The sequence below is a fragment of the Limulus polyphemus genome, unplaced genomic scaffold, assembly GCF_000517525.1.
Source record: "Limulus polyphemus unplaced genomic scaffold, Limulus_polyphemus-2.1.2 Scaffold214, whole genome shotgun sequence".
Classification (NCBI taxonomy): domain Eukaryota; kingdom Metazoa; phylum Arthropoda; class Merostomata; order Xiphosura; family Limulidae; genus Limulus; species Limulus polyphemus.
Window position 1 is genome coordinate 625,089 of NW_013665824.1, and position 17,957 is coordinate 643,045.

Below are 17,957 nucleotides of genomic sequence, written 5' to 3' on the forward strand. Positions count from 1 at the left end.
AGAATCCTTCAAAATCCATCTTTATAATTTGCCATCCAAGTTCAAAAACATAATCAGTAGACCAAACTCTTTTCATATGTCAAAATATTTATTAGATATGTCAAGCTCTTTATCCTAAAGTGAGCTATGAAACTTGGAGTTGATCAGTCACATTTTGACATCCGCATGTAGCTATTCTAGCCACATGTCGTAATGTAAATGGACACAATATCTTTCAGATGAAAATGCTTGGACCAAAAGGGAGTACTTTTATTCTAAAAGCTGAAAATTTTCAAGTTTAGGCAGGAACTTGACTGGTTTCATCTGGGTAATTATAGGGTTATTTACAAAATTAGCTAATACAATGGTCAACTATTTATTGTTCATGGGTGACATGACAGAATAGATAACCCTTTACTGAGAAGAAACAGTGGATTTTTCACAGGATACAGTGCACCTGAAAATATTCATTTTTTTGTGCCACAAACATGCTCAAAATTGCTGTGAGAGCACCTAATTTTCAAAATTTCATTTCAGAGTTTAGTTTTTTCCTATTGACATCCCACAGTAAAAAGAATGAAATAATTTTGATTTGAGGTTTTTCATATTAATTTTCACAAAAGTGTAGTTGTATCACAACACAAATAAGTCCTCTTCCATAAACAAAATGTCATTCATTATTGTTTAATAAGGATTAATCATCATTACTGTTTGTGATTATTATCATATTCTGTGTTTTGTATTTTTCTCTGTATGTGTATGATTATTATTGATCATTTTAATACTATATTTTGATACTATATTGTTTTAGTGTTGATTTAGTAATATGCTTTTCTTTTGTCAATCTCTTAAGCAAAGTTTGTGTTTGTGTACATGTGATGTTTAATGGCTCGGGTATCAATTACTTCACCACCAGAAAAATGATTCATGTGTTACAGCTTAAAACAGTGGAAGGGAGCAGCTCATACTCCATTTATAGCATTTCATTTTGTGTCAAGTATATTCAGCTTTGGTGATTTCGAGGGGCTTGTGATTTAAGGGTCTCAGGTTCCATTCCCATTACCACCAAACTTGCTGCCCTGTCATTGTTATGGCAAAACTCCTAAGACTATCTGCCATTGGTCACTAATTTTGAACTGCTGACTAATCTCCCAGCTCTACTGACTGAAATAGAGAATTATTCTACAAATACTTGTTTGGTGATTCATAATGAGAAGAGATGAATGAGCTGATTGAAGATACATGCATTATAAAAAGTCATACAGAGACTGAAGTGGTACAATTAAATCAAAAGTGTGGTAAATGATAAACGTGTTTTACTATTCACAGTGTTTCAGGCTAGGATGCTCTTCCTCTGAAAATTTTAAACTTTGGTGGAACGTAATATAAAATGTGAAATTTGTATTTCAGAATACATTTTTGTTATGTATCAACTTGTGTGTGTTAAATGATGTTTTTTATAGTGCAATCTATATTAAATGGGCTTTAAGTTATTTGTTACACATGGTTCTGTTTAAGTATCATGGTATTTGGTGGTGGTTCCATTGTGTTAAATTGAGTCAAAACTTACATTTTAACTATAATAATTAAAAATTATGGACATATAGGAAAGCCAGTTTTTCCTAGTTGATTCAGAACAATCTGTTGATAATAATAATAAAAATATACATTTTGTTATAGGAATATCTAATTATTTTTAGCATTACTGACCAAATCTGTAAGGTCTTGCTAAATATTGTGATTTATATGTTACTCTGAAAATTATGTAAGGGAGAGTTGTTGGGGTTCTTTTTTTGTTGCTACTTGATGAAAAACTGGGGTAATGCACTCTGCATAGAGAGCTGTTTCTACATCTTTAATAGAATTTTACAAAATCTAGAAGTGAACATTCTGTTTAAAGGATGGAACCTTCTTCATTATAGTCCAGTTACTTCCCTGTAACTTGTATCTCAGCAGTCCTGTTATCAACTGATTTTACTCTTTCACTATATAGGAAGTTTCTGTGGGTAGTAACAGACACAAATGACACTAATCCCAAGAACAGGAGTATCTCCTAACATCATTTTGACTGAGTAATCCATCTTTAAATTGATCACTTAAATTTATCAGTTAACGTAAATGACCAGACATTGAGATAGAGATCAATACATTACTTAGGCAGAAAGTGAATATTTATGTCTAACTCTGTAGCCCAATTCATAAATTAAAACCATAATTTAAGGTGCAAACCTATCTTTGTATTTATTTCAATATTTTTGCTACAAAAAAATCTTAATTGAGATTTACTCCACTTGAATCTTAAACAAAACGTAATATTTTTGTATTTGTAATTATAAATTTTTATAGACAGATAGAAATATTTTATTTTCCTTTTTTTCTATGAAGATGATAGATGTCTCTGACAGAATTCTTCAGATCTTTTCTACAACTACACTATTGAACTGCATACAATAACCAAGAGAACTTTTAAGTTTGAACTATGGCCTATTTAAGAGAAGCAGAAACACTGAAACCTGATATATGAAATTTTTATGAATATATTATATTTATAGTGGTGGAAGTACCTTTTGGAAAAAGAAGGATGGATTTAACATGCAAGATTCTTAAAAAATAGATTTGAGAAGGATATTAATGTTAATTTATTGTATAAAACCAGTAGATTGATAAGATTATCTTTTAACATTTTTGCAGGCTACAATAGGAATAGACTTCCTTTCCAAGACAATGTACTTGGAGGATAGAACAGTAAGTATTGTCATGTTTCACCCTAAACATAATACTTTTTATCAGCTTTAGCCTTATGTGCCATAGAATAGTAATTGGTTTCAAAATATTTCATAATATTTTACAAATAAACAGATATTGCAGATGTTTGTTTTTACATTTTGAATTAGTCCATATATTTCATACCAGTTATTTTTGGTGTTTCATTTTTTATTTCTGGATTTATAGTGTTTAGGTCGTTCCTGTTTATTGTTCATTTTCTTATTGTATTTTATTTTATGGGTATTTATTGGTACATTGCTTCTCATTTTATATTATTTGTGAAATGGAATGATATTGTGTTTTGATATCATTTTTTGAAAGTTGAGCTAACCTTTTCTTTCTGCATTTTATTGAATTTGTATATACTTTATCTGTAAATTGTTTACTTGATTAATACTTTTCAAAATGTTTCATTTGTGATATGTGCTCATCTTAATGATATATGAGCATTATACTATTTTTCCATGTTGTGTTTGTTGACTTGCTGTTAAAAACATGGATCTCTCTTGTACTTTTTAGCTATGTTTTCATGTTTTTTTCATGCATAATTTCACAAGAAAGTATTAATATGGACATTCTACCTTTACAGCAAGGAATTTTAATTGTCATGTTGTCAGAATATTTACTGGGCAATGATCATTGTTGAAAAGATATTATTAGTTGTCAGATAGCCATAAAAAAAGTACATAAGGCCTACTTTCAAATATTTAAAGATAAATGGAACAGTATGTGTATTTTGAAAAACATCTAATCTGTGGGTTGAAATTTTTCACATTATGCAGTGTTTTTACCTAAGTGATGTCTCTAGATATGTATTCCAAAATTGTTTCCTTAAATATTATTAGTTAAAAATAAAATATCCTATTTATTATGAAAATATTTTCCGTGGCATTAAACATCAATTTTAAAGTTTCATAAGATAGTTTTTCACTTTTTATGGAACATGTCAGTTTGCTTTTATAACAGTGAGTAATCAAAACTACAGTTGCATAAACACTTTTATCATAGTAAAAACTTTTAGTTTTGGTTATCCTTAATAGGTGAGACTTCAGTTATGGGATACTGCAGGGCAGGAAAGATTCCGTTGTTTAATACCAAGTTACATAAGAGATTCCACTGTTGCTATAGTTGTGTATGACATCACATGTAAGTTGTTTTTTCTTCCACTGTATAAACACTTCACAACATGTGTTTGTTATCATGTGTAAATTTAACTGAGTTGTATTATAGACATCACAATGTGTAGTTGCATTTGAAGTCATTTTATATTGAGCTGTATTGGAGACTTAACAGAGAGTAGTTAACATATTATATCACCTGGAGATTGTATTCTATTGAAAGGCACCATGATATCATGTACCCTTTCAGTCTTGCAGTATTAACACAATTTTTCACATGTAATATTTTTGACTAGCTAAAACTTTGATTTATCCACATACATTGCAGTACCTCAAATTATAGGCTTTATACAATTAATCACAGCGTGAGCTATCAGCAAGTGACTGTACTCGAGTGCAGTTCATTTTCACACAATAAAGGGGTGTCATTCCCATAATATTGCCTTTTATGCCCTTTTTCCTCATTGTTTGAATTATAGTTAGATAAAAGACTTGAGTATTATAATAAATTTAATGAAAAACACCTTAGTTGTGAAAAAAACAATGATTGAGCATGTGACTTAAAGGAATGAAATCAAAATTGGTAGCTACACTTATAACATTAATAATAATCTTACAAGAAATATTCATTCATTAGTTAGCCTGGTTACATTTTTTGTTCAACTTGGGGCATGATGATAGGTAAAACGAAATATTTGGCCTAGCTAACTTATGAATGAATATTTGATATAAATGTAGCTACCAGTTTGACCATTAATTTTGATTTCATTTCTTTAAGTCACACATTCAATCCCTTTTTTGCTACACCTTTTTTGTTCACACCTAAGGTGTTTTTCATTAGTTATCATTACTTTTTGTCAATACACACCAACAAACCATAGCAAGTAGGAAAGCGACACTTGATAGTAATCAACATTAACTTTAGGATTGAAACCCTATTATTTGGAACAGACCTATACTTTACAGAAACAACCAGGTTCTTTAAAATATATAGTGGTAGTTTTCCTCTCTAAAACAGTGTTAATAACTTCATTTATAGTAACACCATGGACTCTTGATAAACAGTTGCTTGTCATCACCCACATATACTTGGTACAGTCATATCAAGCATTATTATTTATGCTAATTCATTAAGCTTATATCACAAGATGCTTAACGCTCATTTATTTGGGAGAATTTCATAAGATTTGTGCTTAAAAGTTGGCAATAAATAATAACCATCCACCCGTATGATTCTTTTGAAAACTTGAGCTAGAAACTACTAATCAATTTGCGTAGCCTAACCAATACTATATTTTTGCTGCTCTAAGTCAGCCATCTTTAATCCAAAGGACAAAAAACTAAAAACAGTCTACCTTTACTCTTAGGTGAAGCTGTAGTGAAAATTTCAGACTAATAGCTCATGTGACTTTTTGTGTAGGTGCGCACAAAGATTTTGATCGAAATTAAGCAGTTTTTGTTGAATAACTTTGCACTTGTGGCTTATATTTAGACCAAATATGGCACCTAATTCTAAGTTGTAAAGATCTATCAGTGTACCAAATTTTAAAAAATTCTATTAAACTATGTTTTTCTATCAAAGTTTCCATATTTTTGGTGCAAAGAAAACAAAAAGGAAGAAATTCAATCAAAATTGGTGATTTTATATCTCATGTATTTCTTACTGGATAGCCTTGAAATTTGGTATGTGGAGTAAGGGTCCAGTAGCACACATCCACTGAAAATATGTGATAGTTGAATTACCACAGTCAAAGCTACAGAGATTGGAAAATTACTAAACTATCATTCCTGTTAATAACACACAGTGTGTCCTGCAGGTTTTTTTTTGTCTGCACAACACACTACTGTGTGTCTTGGTAAACTGACCTTTTAGTACCATCTTAAAGAAAGGAGTCATGTTTAAGCATATGCTTTTATTTCATATTGGCAAAAAAAATTATTGGTCATTCAAGAAAATGTTTCAGTGACTTGGTATAATGTATAACATTATTGTTCAGGCTGTTATCATTGCTGTATGAATACCTATTAAAAAGTCTTAAATTTATTTATTGAAACCCTATTAATTATTCAATTGATTCCCATTATTTAAGGTGTTATGAAGTGGATGATATATGTCATTAACCTAGAGTTCATCCATTGAAGTAGATTAAAAGGGAACTAGTAAATTTATTTAATTGTTATGTGAATTAATATCCATTAATCAGTTTTTAAGTGCTACTAAAAATCCTGTCAAGTTGTCTGTGGATTTAATGAAGTTGTAAGAATTGCATTAAAATGACTAATTTTATTCAAATTAAGAAGCAACATGAATTAAAAATTAAAAGGGTGAGTTAATGAATTTTGATGGGAGCTACATATTATATGATGAATGTCTATGATTGTTTAAACTTATCAAAATTTATTGTACAATTCCATTAAAAAATCAATCAGTTCACATGACAGTTTTATAAACCCTTTAGAAATTATAATTGAAACATTAACCTAACAATTTTGTAGATAATATATCAAAACATATGTACTTGCATATAAGTACTACTAATAATAATATATTTGGCTTAAATAACTGTCTGGTAAAGTATTTTTAATTTTGAGTAACTGCCTAATATTAATTATTATAATAATTATAATATTAGTTTAGCATTTATTAACTTGGAGTTATTATTGGGAATGTGGCCTAGTAAGTAGCATGCAAGACTCTGAATCTATGGGTCCATGAGTGCATTATAAGAGTGACAATCAAATCAGACAATTTGGTCAAATAAGAGTTATGCAAGAGCTCATGGTGGGTGTTGTTGACTAGCTGCCTTCACTCTGCCAGTTCAAATATAAGGATAGCTAACACAGATAACTCTTGTTTAATCTTTGAGCATATGTCTGAACCAAACCAGTAAACTTATTGTTCCACAGCTAGTTTTAATGGATCAAACACTTTATATAAGTGTTCAGTGAAAAAACAAAATACAGTTATCTTCTAGTTCTATGTATAGTATAATAATGAAATAAAAAATTTTAAACATGTCATGAATAAAATGTATTATTCTCCATGTGCCTTTGGTGAAATTTAGTTCTTCTAGGAGTAGTAGTTTTTAAGATAAAATAATTTTAATTAAAAGTTTTTTTGTTATAATGAACCTGTACTTCCATGCATGAAATATTCAGATCAGTCTTATTTTATCTCAAGGTATGAATTCTTTTCAACAAATCTCAAAGTGGATTGATGATGTGAGATCAGAAAGAGGGAATGATGTTATTATAATGTTGGTTGGAAATAAGACTGATCTACCTGATAAAAGGTTGGTAAAAGAAGATAGAGATTACTTTCTCATATTTAAAGAATATCATTTAATAATGTTTTATATAATATTCCGAGTAATGTAAGTTAATTGGGTGAACACAATGATATTTTTTTTAAAAGGATCATAAACATTATTGATATTTGATAATGTGCTACACCATTCATTCATATCAATAAAGCTAACAGTCTTCAGACTTATTATAAATGTTGGTTATCATATAACTAAGCTATATTTTTCTTTCCCTGTTTTGATCTTTGTTTTACTTCAGTGTTGATGGTATTAATTTATACCTCTTTACGCTGCTGTACTCAACTGTTACAGTCCAAAAGATGTACATTGTTCATTAAATTATTATTATAAAGTAAAGTAGATCACTTTTCGAAAAATGTAAGTATTGTTTTTCATTGACCAGTTCATAGCATAATTGGTAAAATTACATATGCTACGTTTACCCTTCCTTTAGGAAATAACTAAAATTTGCAATTCATAATAACAAAAACAGTCTGTACTTTGTAGATCCTTTACTAAGGCATAAAAGAATTAATGATAAAATTCTGAATATCTTAACACTTTGAGTCTTTAAGGTCAAGAAATTAGTTAAATTCTTATTTTTGATTTTTAGTTAGCAGCTGACTTACCCAGTTCATCAGTAAAAAGCCTTAAAACTTCAAGAGTCATTATGATTTTCTCTCACTTTCACATGAAAGCAAATTGTAAAATAATTTTTTTTCTTCTCAAGTAATGCTGACTAACTGCAAAAACTTTTCTTGGGAAGATTACTTGAATCACTGATTTACTTCGTATGTTTTCTGTTATTTTATATGTATTGTGTATTTTCTTTAAGTAGTGTACCTTAAATCTAGGTTTACCTGTTTTGTATATTTACTTCAGCAGTTTAAGAATACATTTATTTCAAGTATTTTATCTACATTTTATATTTCCCACCTTTTCTTGACATTAGATTCCTATACCTGTGTGCCTTGTTATTGATGTTGATCACTGAAATATTGTGTTGATACTTCTAGAAGTTAAGTTTTCTCTTTATTCTTTACTCGGTAAATAAAGAATTTGTATTGACTAAATAACCCTCTTACTTGTGGATGTGTTTGCATCTGGAATTGTAAAATGTATGTGTTGAGGATATGCCTTAGATTACATGCCTTTTACTCAAAGTACAATCTTAAAATGAAGATGGTTTCAGTTGAATGTCCTCCAGCAAATCAGAGACAGACCTTAATGATTGGTTACCCAATTGATTGTGTTTGTATTTGTGTGTGTTTAATTGGGGATGATAAAACACGCTTCTCGTAGACTACTCTTTAATCATTGGTAATGATGAAATGTTACATGGTTATATGACATGCGTGTTTAATATAAGCATCAAGTTTGCATACATGTGTGTGCTAAAAGCCTGTATGTGATACAGATTATTTTAGTGGTTAGTATTAGATCATCTGTAGAATAAAGACTTACTAGCAGAGACCCACAAAACATCTGCAGTAAAATTAGTATCTTTATTGCATCAGTATTTCTAGTATAATACAAAAGAATTCTAATTGAAGACATCAAAATTTATAAGTCCACTCGTCATAGGCCTGACATTAGTTAAGCCCTTATTAATTATGGCCTATATTCGTTAAAGAGATAAGTTAACAGTGTAACTTGTGTATGTTTTTGCTTTAATTTAGTTAGGGCTACACTTTATCATACTTAATACTATTAATAAATAAATTTATAACATTATGCTGTGACCTACCATTAGACCTTTTTTTAAAACTTTGATAAGCTTTTAGTATGTTGTTGTACAAAATGTCTATTAAAGTGTAGTTACATCCACCTTTTGTTTACATCCATTGAAATAAAGTGAGCATACATGCACATTTAGATAGTAAGGTTCACATGCATTTTCAGGACAGACAAAAACTGAGTATTATTATAATAGATTAGTAACTGGACTTGCAGCTATCAAAGTGATTTCCATTATTTACAGTGTTCATTAATCTGAATACTTGGCAGATTTGGGGGGGGGGGAAGATTTGAAATACATATTGATCTAGATAAACTGAGAATAACTATTATGAAGTAGACGTAAAGCTATATGTCTTGCCTTATTTTTTAGACAAAGCGACATGAATATTGTTTTGATAACATAATGTATTCAACCATTATAAAGTCGCTATGTTCTCGGTAAGATAGCAAAGTAATCATGTCTTTGATAAAAACATAACATAGATATATGTTTTGTGTAAATTTATAACCTAAGAATAAATGTATTATAAACTTAAGGCAATATGTTGATTCATTTTTAGAATTTAAATCCATAAAACATTTTAATTTATTAAAACATCTTATCATTTTGAAAACTCATAAAGGAAATTAAGTAGTTAATCAAAATAAAGTAAATATCAGAAATAATGATAATTAAAAAAATATAAATTAATTTCAGAATAATTAAATTTGTCCAAATGGCTCACACTGTGGTATTTTATGTGGTCTTCAAGAAATACAGCCCCCACAGTGTCACAGTGATATGTCTGCAGACTTACAATGCTTGAAACCTGGTTTTGATACCCGTGGTGAGAAGAGCAAAGATAGCCATTGTGTAGCTTTGTGCTTAACTTCAAACAGGGCCCGGCATGGTCGGGTTTTTAAGACACTCAACTCGCAATCTGAGGGTCACGGGTTCAAATCCCCGTCACACCAAACATGCTCGCCCTTTCAACCGTGGGGGCATTATAATGTGATAGTCAGTCCCACTATTCGTTGGTAAAAAGAGTATCCCAAGAGTTGGCGGTGGGTGGTGATGACTAGCTGCCTTCCGTCTAGTCTTACACTGCTAAATTAGGGACGGCTAGTGCAGATAACCCTCGTGTAGCTTTGTGCGAAATTCAAAAACAAACAAACTTCAAACAAACAAAGAAATCAAGAAATACACTATTTCTAATAAGACCTGTTGTTTTAAGAATTAATATTTACAATGATAAATTGACCAGTTTTTCATTGATTTTTTTGTGAAAAATTAATCTAAAGCACAGTTTTTAATATAAGTAGTTTGTAAGAAGCAAAATTGTTTGAATGTGCTATTTATACCAGTTTTCTCATTGAACCTATCTATATAAGTATTCATTAAATTGAAGTAATTCATTACATGTCGATATAGTTTTGAGCCAAAGACATTAATCTTGTGTTTATCCTGAAATTTTCTAATAAGTAATCATTTGTTTTCAGTGAAATAAGTTATGATCAGGTTAATGGTATCACTATTGGTTTGAACTTTGTTTATAGTTTAGCTGATTTCTTTGCATTAACACAAACACAATTCTATTTAACTGCAAACCTTGTTAGAAAAAAAGAAAAACGAAATTCCAGTATATTGCAGTTGGATTGGTGTAGGTGTCAAAAAAGTCATTGAAAAATTAGATAGTGTGTATTTCAAAAATTTTAAACCCTAACTTACCCAACTTTCTTACTGTAGGGAGGTAACCACAGAAGAAGGTGAGAAGAGAGCTAAAGAACTAAGTATTCTGTTTATTGAGACTAGTGCAAAGTCAGGATATAATGTGAAACAAGTAAGCTGATTCAAACCTGCTTTATTTTCTTACAGTAGCTTTAAAGTATTAATATATTGTTTATAGGGTAAAATAAAATAAAAAGATGTAGACTTTTAAATATAAGAATATGCAATGAAACTTGTTATATATATAACAAAAATTATCATTAGAAACCAGGTTCAGAAACTGAAAATACCACAAATCTCATATAAACCTGCAGGTATAAAATAACATGTAATGAGGTACAAGTGTCTTAGTTAAAACTATCTCTTTTGTTATTTGTAAACTGTTCTTAAAGTATAGGAACAAACTGAGGTCACCTAATTGTATAGTTATAAAAAAACATGTTCTCCAGTTCTAATCCAAAAAGTTTAATTTGTTGCTTAATATATACAAAAAAACTATCTTCAGTGTTAAACGTTTAATAAAAGAGTACTGATGGGAATAACTGAGAAAACAGCTCATACAAGTAAAGATTTCTTTGACTGATACAAGAAAGCACAATTAGCCAATGTAGTACAATTGTTTTCATTCTAAGAAAAGTTGTAAAAGGAGAAAGCCATCAAATTCAGCAAAAGTTTTATCTTTATAGAGACAAGAAAAAATGCAATTTTACGCAAGTGAATTTAATACTGTAAACAAGACAGATCTGATTATAAACTTGTTACCCATGATACTATAATAGTAGCTGACTGTAAGAAAGAAAAAAAATGTGTATAATATATTACAAGAATAAGATTACTCTTTAAATAACTATCAGAAAAACAATAAATAAATTGATTGTAACTAGTGAGATCTTAAAAAACTTGCAGCAAATAACATTCCATGTACATTTAAATGTACTATTTACTGGCAGATATATAGCTGTTGTGTACTTGCCAGACATATAATTCTGACATAAGTGGATATTTAGGAAAGCTAATTACATATTGACTAACCTTTATCACAACTGATTAGGAAATCAGTCCTTTGTAATAAAAAAAAACATTTTTGGAGTAGATTGATTTAGACCCTGTGTTGCAAGTACCTCAGTTGTATAGACTAAAGGGTTATTGCCATGAAATACCGTATTATTGTATTTCTGTAGGTTAAAATACCTTTCGGCTGGAACTTATATTACATGCTTCTACAGGTTACAAAAAATGTAATATGAGTGAATAAAGACATGTACTGTTTTCATTTTGCATATAAAATCTTAATGTGGCTAGCAGAATATCAGATTAGTAACCAAGAAGCTATAGTTGAGTTCCCAAACAGAGAACATGTACTGTTTTTACAAGCATATTCAATGTTTTTTGAATGTATATGTAAAATGTGGGCGTCTGAACGAAGCTTTGTAAAATTAATTAATGGGCACTTTATTTGAAATACGTTAAATGTGGTTACACATAAATATTATTTTGAAATTAAAATGTGTATATTAAATTATTAGCAATAGAAGATACAGGTGCTAAAACTGAATGATAAAATTTATTCATCATTGTACTCATTTTTAGATTTATATTTTATGTATTTGGTTATTTTGTTTACATGTATACAGTTGTTCAGACATGTGGCAGCAGCTCTTCCAGGCAATGAAAACACAGATAAAGTAAAAGAGGACAGTATCCTTTGGTATTTAAAGCTGTAAATTAAAGATACAATTTTATACTGGGAGGGAAATTTATGTTTCACCTACAAAATGTTTTTTTGCTTGTGTTATTTTGTATTTGAAAACACAAAATTTGTAAAATGTAACAACAATGCTGTTTACTTAAAATAATTAAAACATTTAAGTGACCTTCCTAGACTACTCATGTATGAGGTCATGTAAGTAGAATTCTGAATGAACCTGATGGCTGTGCAAGGTGTCTCAAGACTATGAAGTTAAACCATGTTATAATCATCAAACACCTCTAACACAAAAGACACTTTGAGTCAAATGGTCTGATCATAAGTGACAAACCAACTGACTTATTTAGTATGAGACCAGATCTGTCAACACTTTCAAAACCTAAGTATTGGGGTAAAATATTAAAACACATTGATGTTGCTCCCAGGTCCCTAGACGGCAATGTAACTGTACATTTACTCTATGTGTCTATAAACAAATGAAGAAATTTGCACAAGAAACCTTAATACACGAACACTGCTGTTCGCGACAGAGATCTGAGAAATGACAAAGCCATTCCCCAAATATCTTTCCCTTTGTAATACATAGTATTGTCTACACCCACCCTTCCCTTACACATATGGTGATGTCCTCTGTGCCTTCTTTAGGATATTTTTAGAAATTATTTGAATTTGAAGTAGTTAAATAGCTGGATACTTTTTCCTGTAAATTTATAATTCTGCTTTTAAAATACTTCATTTTTGTAACTGAAAAATGAACATAGGAGTGGTGCAGAAGATTTTCATGCAGTAGACATATATAATGTAATTTTATATTGTATAATTGAATTATTTTTCAAAAGCCAAAAACTCCATATGAAGCTAAAGAAATATTTCAAATGTTTTTGATTTTTCCCTTAATGTTTCTTCCAGTTGTGGATGTTGACCTAAAAGATGCACCTACAGTATTGGAGCCAGAAGATGAGGGTTGTGGCTGTTAGTTTTTGTTGTTCTTTTTTTAACTTTTATGTTAAACAGAGTAATGTTTTGGGTGATATTTTAATTCAAACTTTTTTTATGGTACCATTTATAGTGCCTTTTTAACTCAATTTAATTAAAATGAGATCAATTTTCCTCAGGTTGAAATAATTTAATTTCTAGATGAGAGAGATTTTTTGCTATAATGTGTGTGTATGTTTAGCTTATTGCCAGAATACATTTATTTACTGTTGAATACAGGAACTTGTTCTCCTTAAAGTAAGCATTTTTATGTAGGTTTTTTGTTTCATTTTAATATATAGTTCAACATAGATCTAAGGCTTAATTTTATAGCATAATGCTTAACTACTCAGAAATCCCTGTCTTTAAACATAAATTGCAAAACATAGACAATTCTTGTTTTTCATAAGCAAGAAATGTTTTCTGTGTTAAGAAAATCTTGTGGTATCTGAATAATTATGTAATCGAAAATCAGCAAAATAATTAAAAGTTGTCTTGACTTATCTGTTTGTGCCTAGAAAAAACTAAGGGTGGGTTTTTGACCAGCCAAAACAAAGTGGTCAGTTGGCTTGTAAAATACTGCTGTATGTTACTTAGTAATTTCTAGGGTTAAAATTAATTGTTTTTTTGTTGGGTTTTTTCGCCTTATAAATTGTAAAGTTTCTAAAGGTGTTTTAGACCTATAACCTCAACCTATTCTTTAGAATTTGAACTTTTTCCTTAATTTATAACTTCAAGTTTGGTTATAAACAGTATAACATTGTTTCTATATGTTAAATGAATTTCTGTTTGTTCCAATTGTTAACTTTTTTGAATAACACTTTCAGATCAACAGTTATTGTATAATAATGTTATAAGTTAAAAATTACTTGCATACAATGAGTACCTTGCAAAACAACTTATTAGACCAGTCAGATAAGTTTATAATTTTTCTGATTTTTGCCTTTTTTTTTTTTCTTACACAAGTATGTTTCATCATCATCATTTATTCCATACTTTCATGTCCCTTTTAATTTTATTCGTCTTCCTTCCCTTCTGTTTCTTTGCCTAGAAGAATCCAATTTTAATCAAACAAATTCTGCATCAGGTCTTCTTGGATCATTTTCATTTATGAAAGATTGTAATACAATGACTAACTTTCCAATTATGCATGTCTTTTTGTCATTTTCTTGTTTCTTAAGATGGACCAAACTCTAGCATAAGCTGTGGTGCAAAAGACAGACAGACTATTCAACCAGAACAGCTAAAATACAGGGAGAGCATAGGCTTTTCCATCACATTAACTGAGAGAGATCCTTATATTCCACAGTAGGAATGGCATTTTACAAACTTTTTAATTAAATAGACTGTTTCTTATAACGTCAGCTAACTGTGTAAGAATATTCTGCTGAACATTACGATCTTTGAAATTGGCCATGACTACAAGGAAGTCGCTTGCTGAATATAATTCTTCACTCTTATCTATCCCTTGGTAACCCATATTGACTGTATACTGCATTATGGGCTAGGATGATAACTTGTATATATCACTCTTTAGTGTTGTATTTTTCCTCACCTTTGATAAGAAAACTGTTTTCTGTCTACTAATGCATGTATTGTTGTATGGTTGAAAAAAAAAAGACGTTTGGCATAGGAGAAAGTAATGCAACTGCTTCCATTCTTTCAGTTAATTGATACACATGCTATTATGTTTTATAAATTTTCAGTTTCACACACAGAACACATTTTTATCAAGTATATCAGTACAGATCTCTGTAGGGCAACAACCAGCAACTACCTCTTCTGTGGCAGTTGACTGCAGAGCCTTCTTGCATGATTGAAGATATTTGGGCCACTTAATGGACAATCTCCATCCAAATTCCTTCCTTGGCAGTTATTTTGGATTAAAAGTCATCTGAGACTCAAAACTAAAAAATTTTAGAGCTCAAAAGACTAACCAGAGGCATTCAGAAACTGTAGTTTCTCTTCATCCCAAATATCAAGGTAGATATAAATTGCCAAAATGGCAAATGAAACTTCAATGACAGAGTGATATGTGTTTTCTCAGAGAGATTGTAGGTGTGATGTTCGTTGAGTCAGAGTCATGATCCCATGTATCAATAATTAGGTTGTCCACCTCATTTTCACTGCTGGATAAGTCCTTGCCTAATTCCTGGAGCATAGTGAATCAGTTCCGTACAGTCAGCGGGTCCCCCGTAGACCATGTGACAACAGCTCTCGTACGAGTACTGACATTCAGCATGGACATGTTTAGATGAAACTGGAAAGATCCTTAAAAAAATTTGTTATAACTGTAACCCTGAAAAGGGCTGTTACCCAAAAAGGGATACATCTGTTAAGATATTAAAAGTAGGAAGCACCTTCAAAAAGAGATGTATATATATTTCAGTGATAAATTATCACTTACCTTGTTTTCCTTGCTACTTACCCTCTCCTACAAATAATCCTATTAACACAGTATAAAACCCGTTAAAAAAAAACGTAAACTTTCCACAGTAGTAAAAACGCATCTTTACTTCCCCAAAACCCAAACCTATCAAGTTGCATAAGGTTAATAAGTGTTAGTGTTACTAGAATGAGAGTGGGAATAGTTTATGCTTCAGAATGGTCACCAACACTTATCAATTATCAATTCCTTGTCCCTCATGCAGATGTGAAGAGAATATTTGTATACTCTACACATCACGTTGAATTAGTTGCACATATAAAGTACAGGATGTTTAGATAGTCAGTCTTCAACATTTTCTGTATCTTCTCAACTCAATAATGTTTTGAAATTGATATACAGTGCAATTTACAATGTACTAAGATTGATTTGTGTTAGTAATTGAATAAAAGACTAGCTAAGGAGAGGTCACCATAAAACTGATTACTTTTTTTATTATGAATATTACTCAATCCATTGGATACAATGAAAAATTATAGGTTTATTTGAGGATGACATAGATCTTCTTCTGGAAACGTGTAATTTTCAGCACTGAAAAAAGGTTTTCTTCTGGGTACTTACTGCTGTGAAGCTTGTACATTGGTTGAAGCTTGTGACAAATTTATTATATACATACATAGGGATTTTTAACAATCACTTATTCAGGCACCACTCTACTGGTGAATCCAGTAATGCCAACTTGATGTGGGCTTCTAATACTTGACAGCTTCCTGTGAGTTAAGTAGTCATTATCGATAACTACTGGCCCAAGCAAGCAACCTTTGTAGATCAGAATTTATAAGTTAATGCAACTAATTTCATATACATTTCTAACTAGAAGTATGCAGTAATATAAACATTAAACTTATAATAATGCATTTATTAATCAATTAGATATACTCTCTGTTAGTGATATTTTCAGCACTGCAGTTTTTGGACTTAGGATTGTAATGGAAACTGAAGCGTACTTTGACCAGACAGAATATAAAATGTTTTTTAAATAAGTTGTATATATATATGTATATGTATACAGGGAGACCCAATGGTAGGTATACAGTTGATAATTGATAATGCATTTAAAGTAATTAAATTTAAAGTATACAGTTGATAATTTAATTAACAGCACTTTACACATGACTTGGAACGATGGAAAAGTTAATCCCACAGGTGTTCAGATTGAAGCCCATTACTGTTCACACTTTTGTAGTTTCTTAACTAACTAGTCCAGATATTGAAAAAAGGCCCATATTTGATGTTTCTCTCTATGCTGCCCCCCAGTGGCACAGCGGTATATCTGCAGACTTACAACGCTAGAAACCGGGTTTCGATACCCGTGGTGGGCAGAGCACAAATAGCCCATTGTGTGTAGCTTTGTGCTTAATTACAAACAAACAAACTCTCTATGCTTAGAAATAAGGAGATTTCATACATCTTATTCTTAATAGTTTAAAAGTATCTAATATTTTTTTTAAATACTTAATTTTGAAATATATTATATTACTGCAGCTGTAGTACAATGATAAAGGCTTCTTTTTGTATTGATTTGCTGATTGAGGCATGTAAAGAATCTTAGTCCATTCAGTGTATCTGTTATTAGCTGATCAACTTGATGTCTTTAAATAGGCCTTGAAAATTTTATGTCACAGTAGGATAGTTTATATATATAAAATTTATTATTTTTTTTTTGCACACAAATGAAATTTATAATTTGACCAAGTGTACTCATTACAATAATATGAGAAAAAGATTTACTTAAGTGTTTTTAGATTCATTAGTTCCAGGTTTTATTATCACCCATTTTTATATAAATATCATACATATATATTTTGTTTTAAAACTACAACTAAACATTTTACAGTATTTACAATGTGTGTTTAGAAAAATACAATACACAGATACTTGAACATTTTTGTTAAATTATGGATAACCTTATTATATTTTTTATTAATTTTCAGCTTTAAGACTGCTGTAGGTTTTGGTAGCATCTAAAATGTGTGCCAAAACGTTTAGAAGTATTTATTTCAGTGAAGTGCCTTCATTAATATTTTCTCGTTAAATTATTTTCTCTGTTTTTTGTGTGTTTTTTTTTGACAAACAAGTAGTTTATTGTGCAAAACAAAAATAATATTTTTGTGTTTCACGTTGTTTTGTGTATTGTACCAAATTATGTTTTGTGATACCTTTAAATATAAATTATTTTTATATATTTCTTTAAAATGTAGATAATGTTAAG

At 30.1% G+C, this 17,957-nt stretch overlaps 1 protein-coding gene across 1 annotated transcript in view; it reads left to right on the top strand.

The window, feature by feature from the left end:
• Window positions 1–17,557, top strand: part of LOC106478470 (ras-related protein Rab6-like) — an 18,758-nt gene extending 1,201 nt beyond the window's left edge. The window contains exons 2-7 of the mRNA XM_013939014.2: window positions 2,671–2,724; window positions 3,786–3,891; window positions 7,045–7,156; window positions 10,635–10,728; window positions 12,251–12,314; window positions 13,234–17,557. Of these exons, the coding sequence (XP_013794468.1) occupies window positions 2,671–2,724; window positions 3,786–3,891; window positions 7,045–7,156; window positions 10,635–10,728; window positions 12,251–12,314; window positions 13,234–13,301 (498 nt within the window). The 3' untranslated portion in view covers window positions 13,302–17,557. The remainder of the gene's footprint in view (window positions 1–2,670; window positions 2,725–3,785; window positions 3,892–7,044; window positions 7,157–10,634; window positions 10,729–12,250; window positions 12,315–13,233) is intronic.
• Window positions 17,558–17,957: the final 400 nt, after the last annotated feature.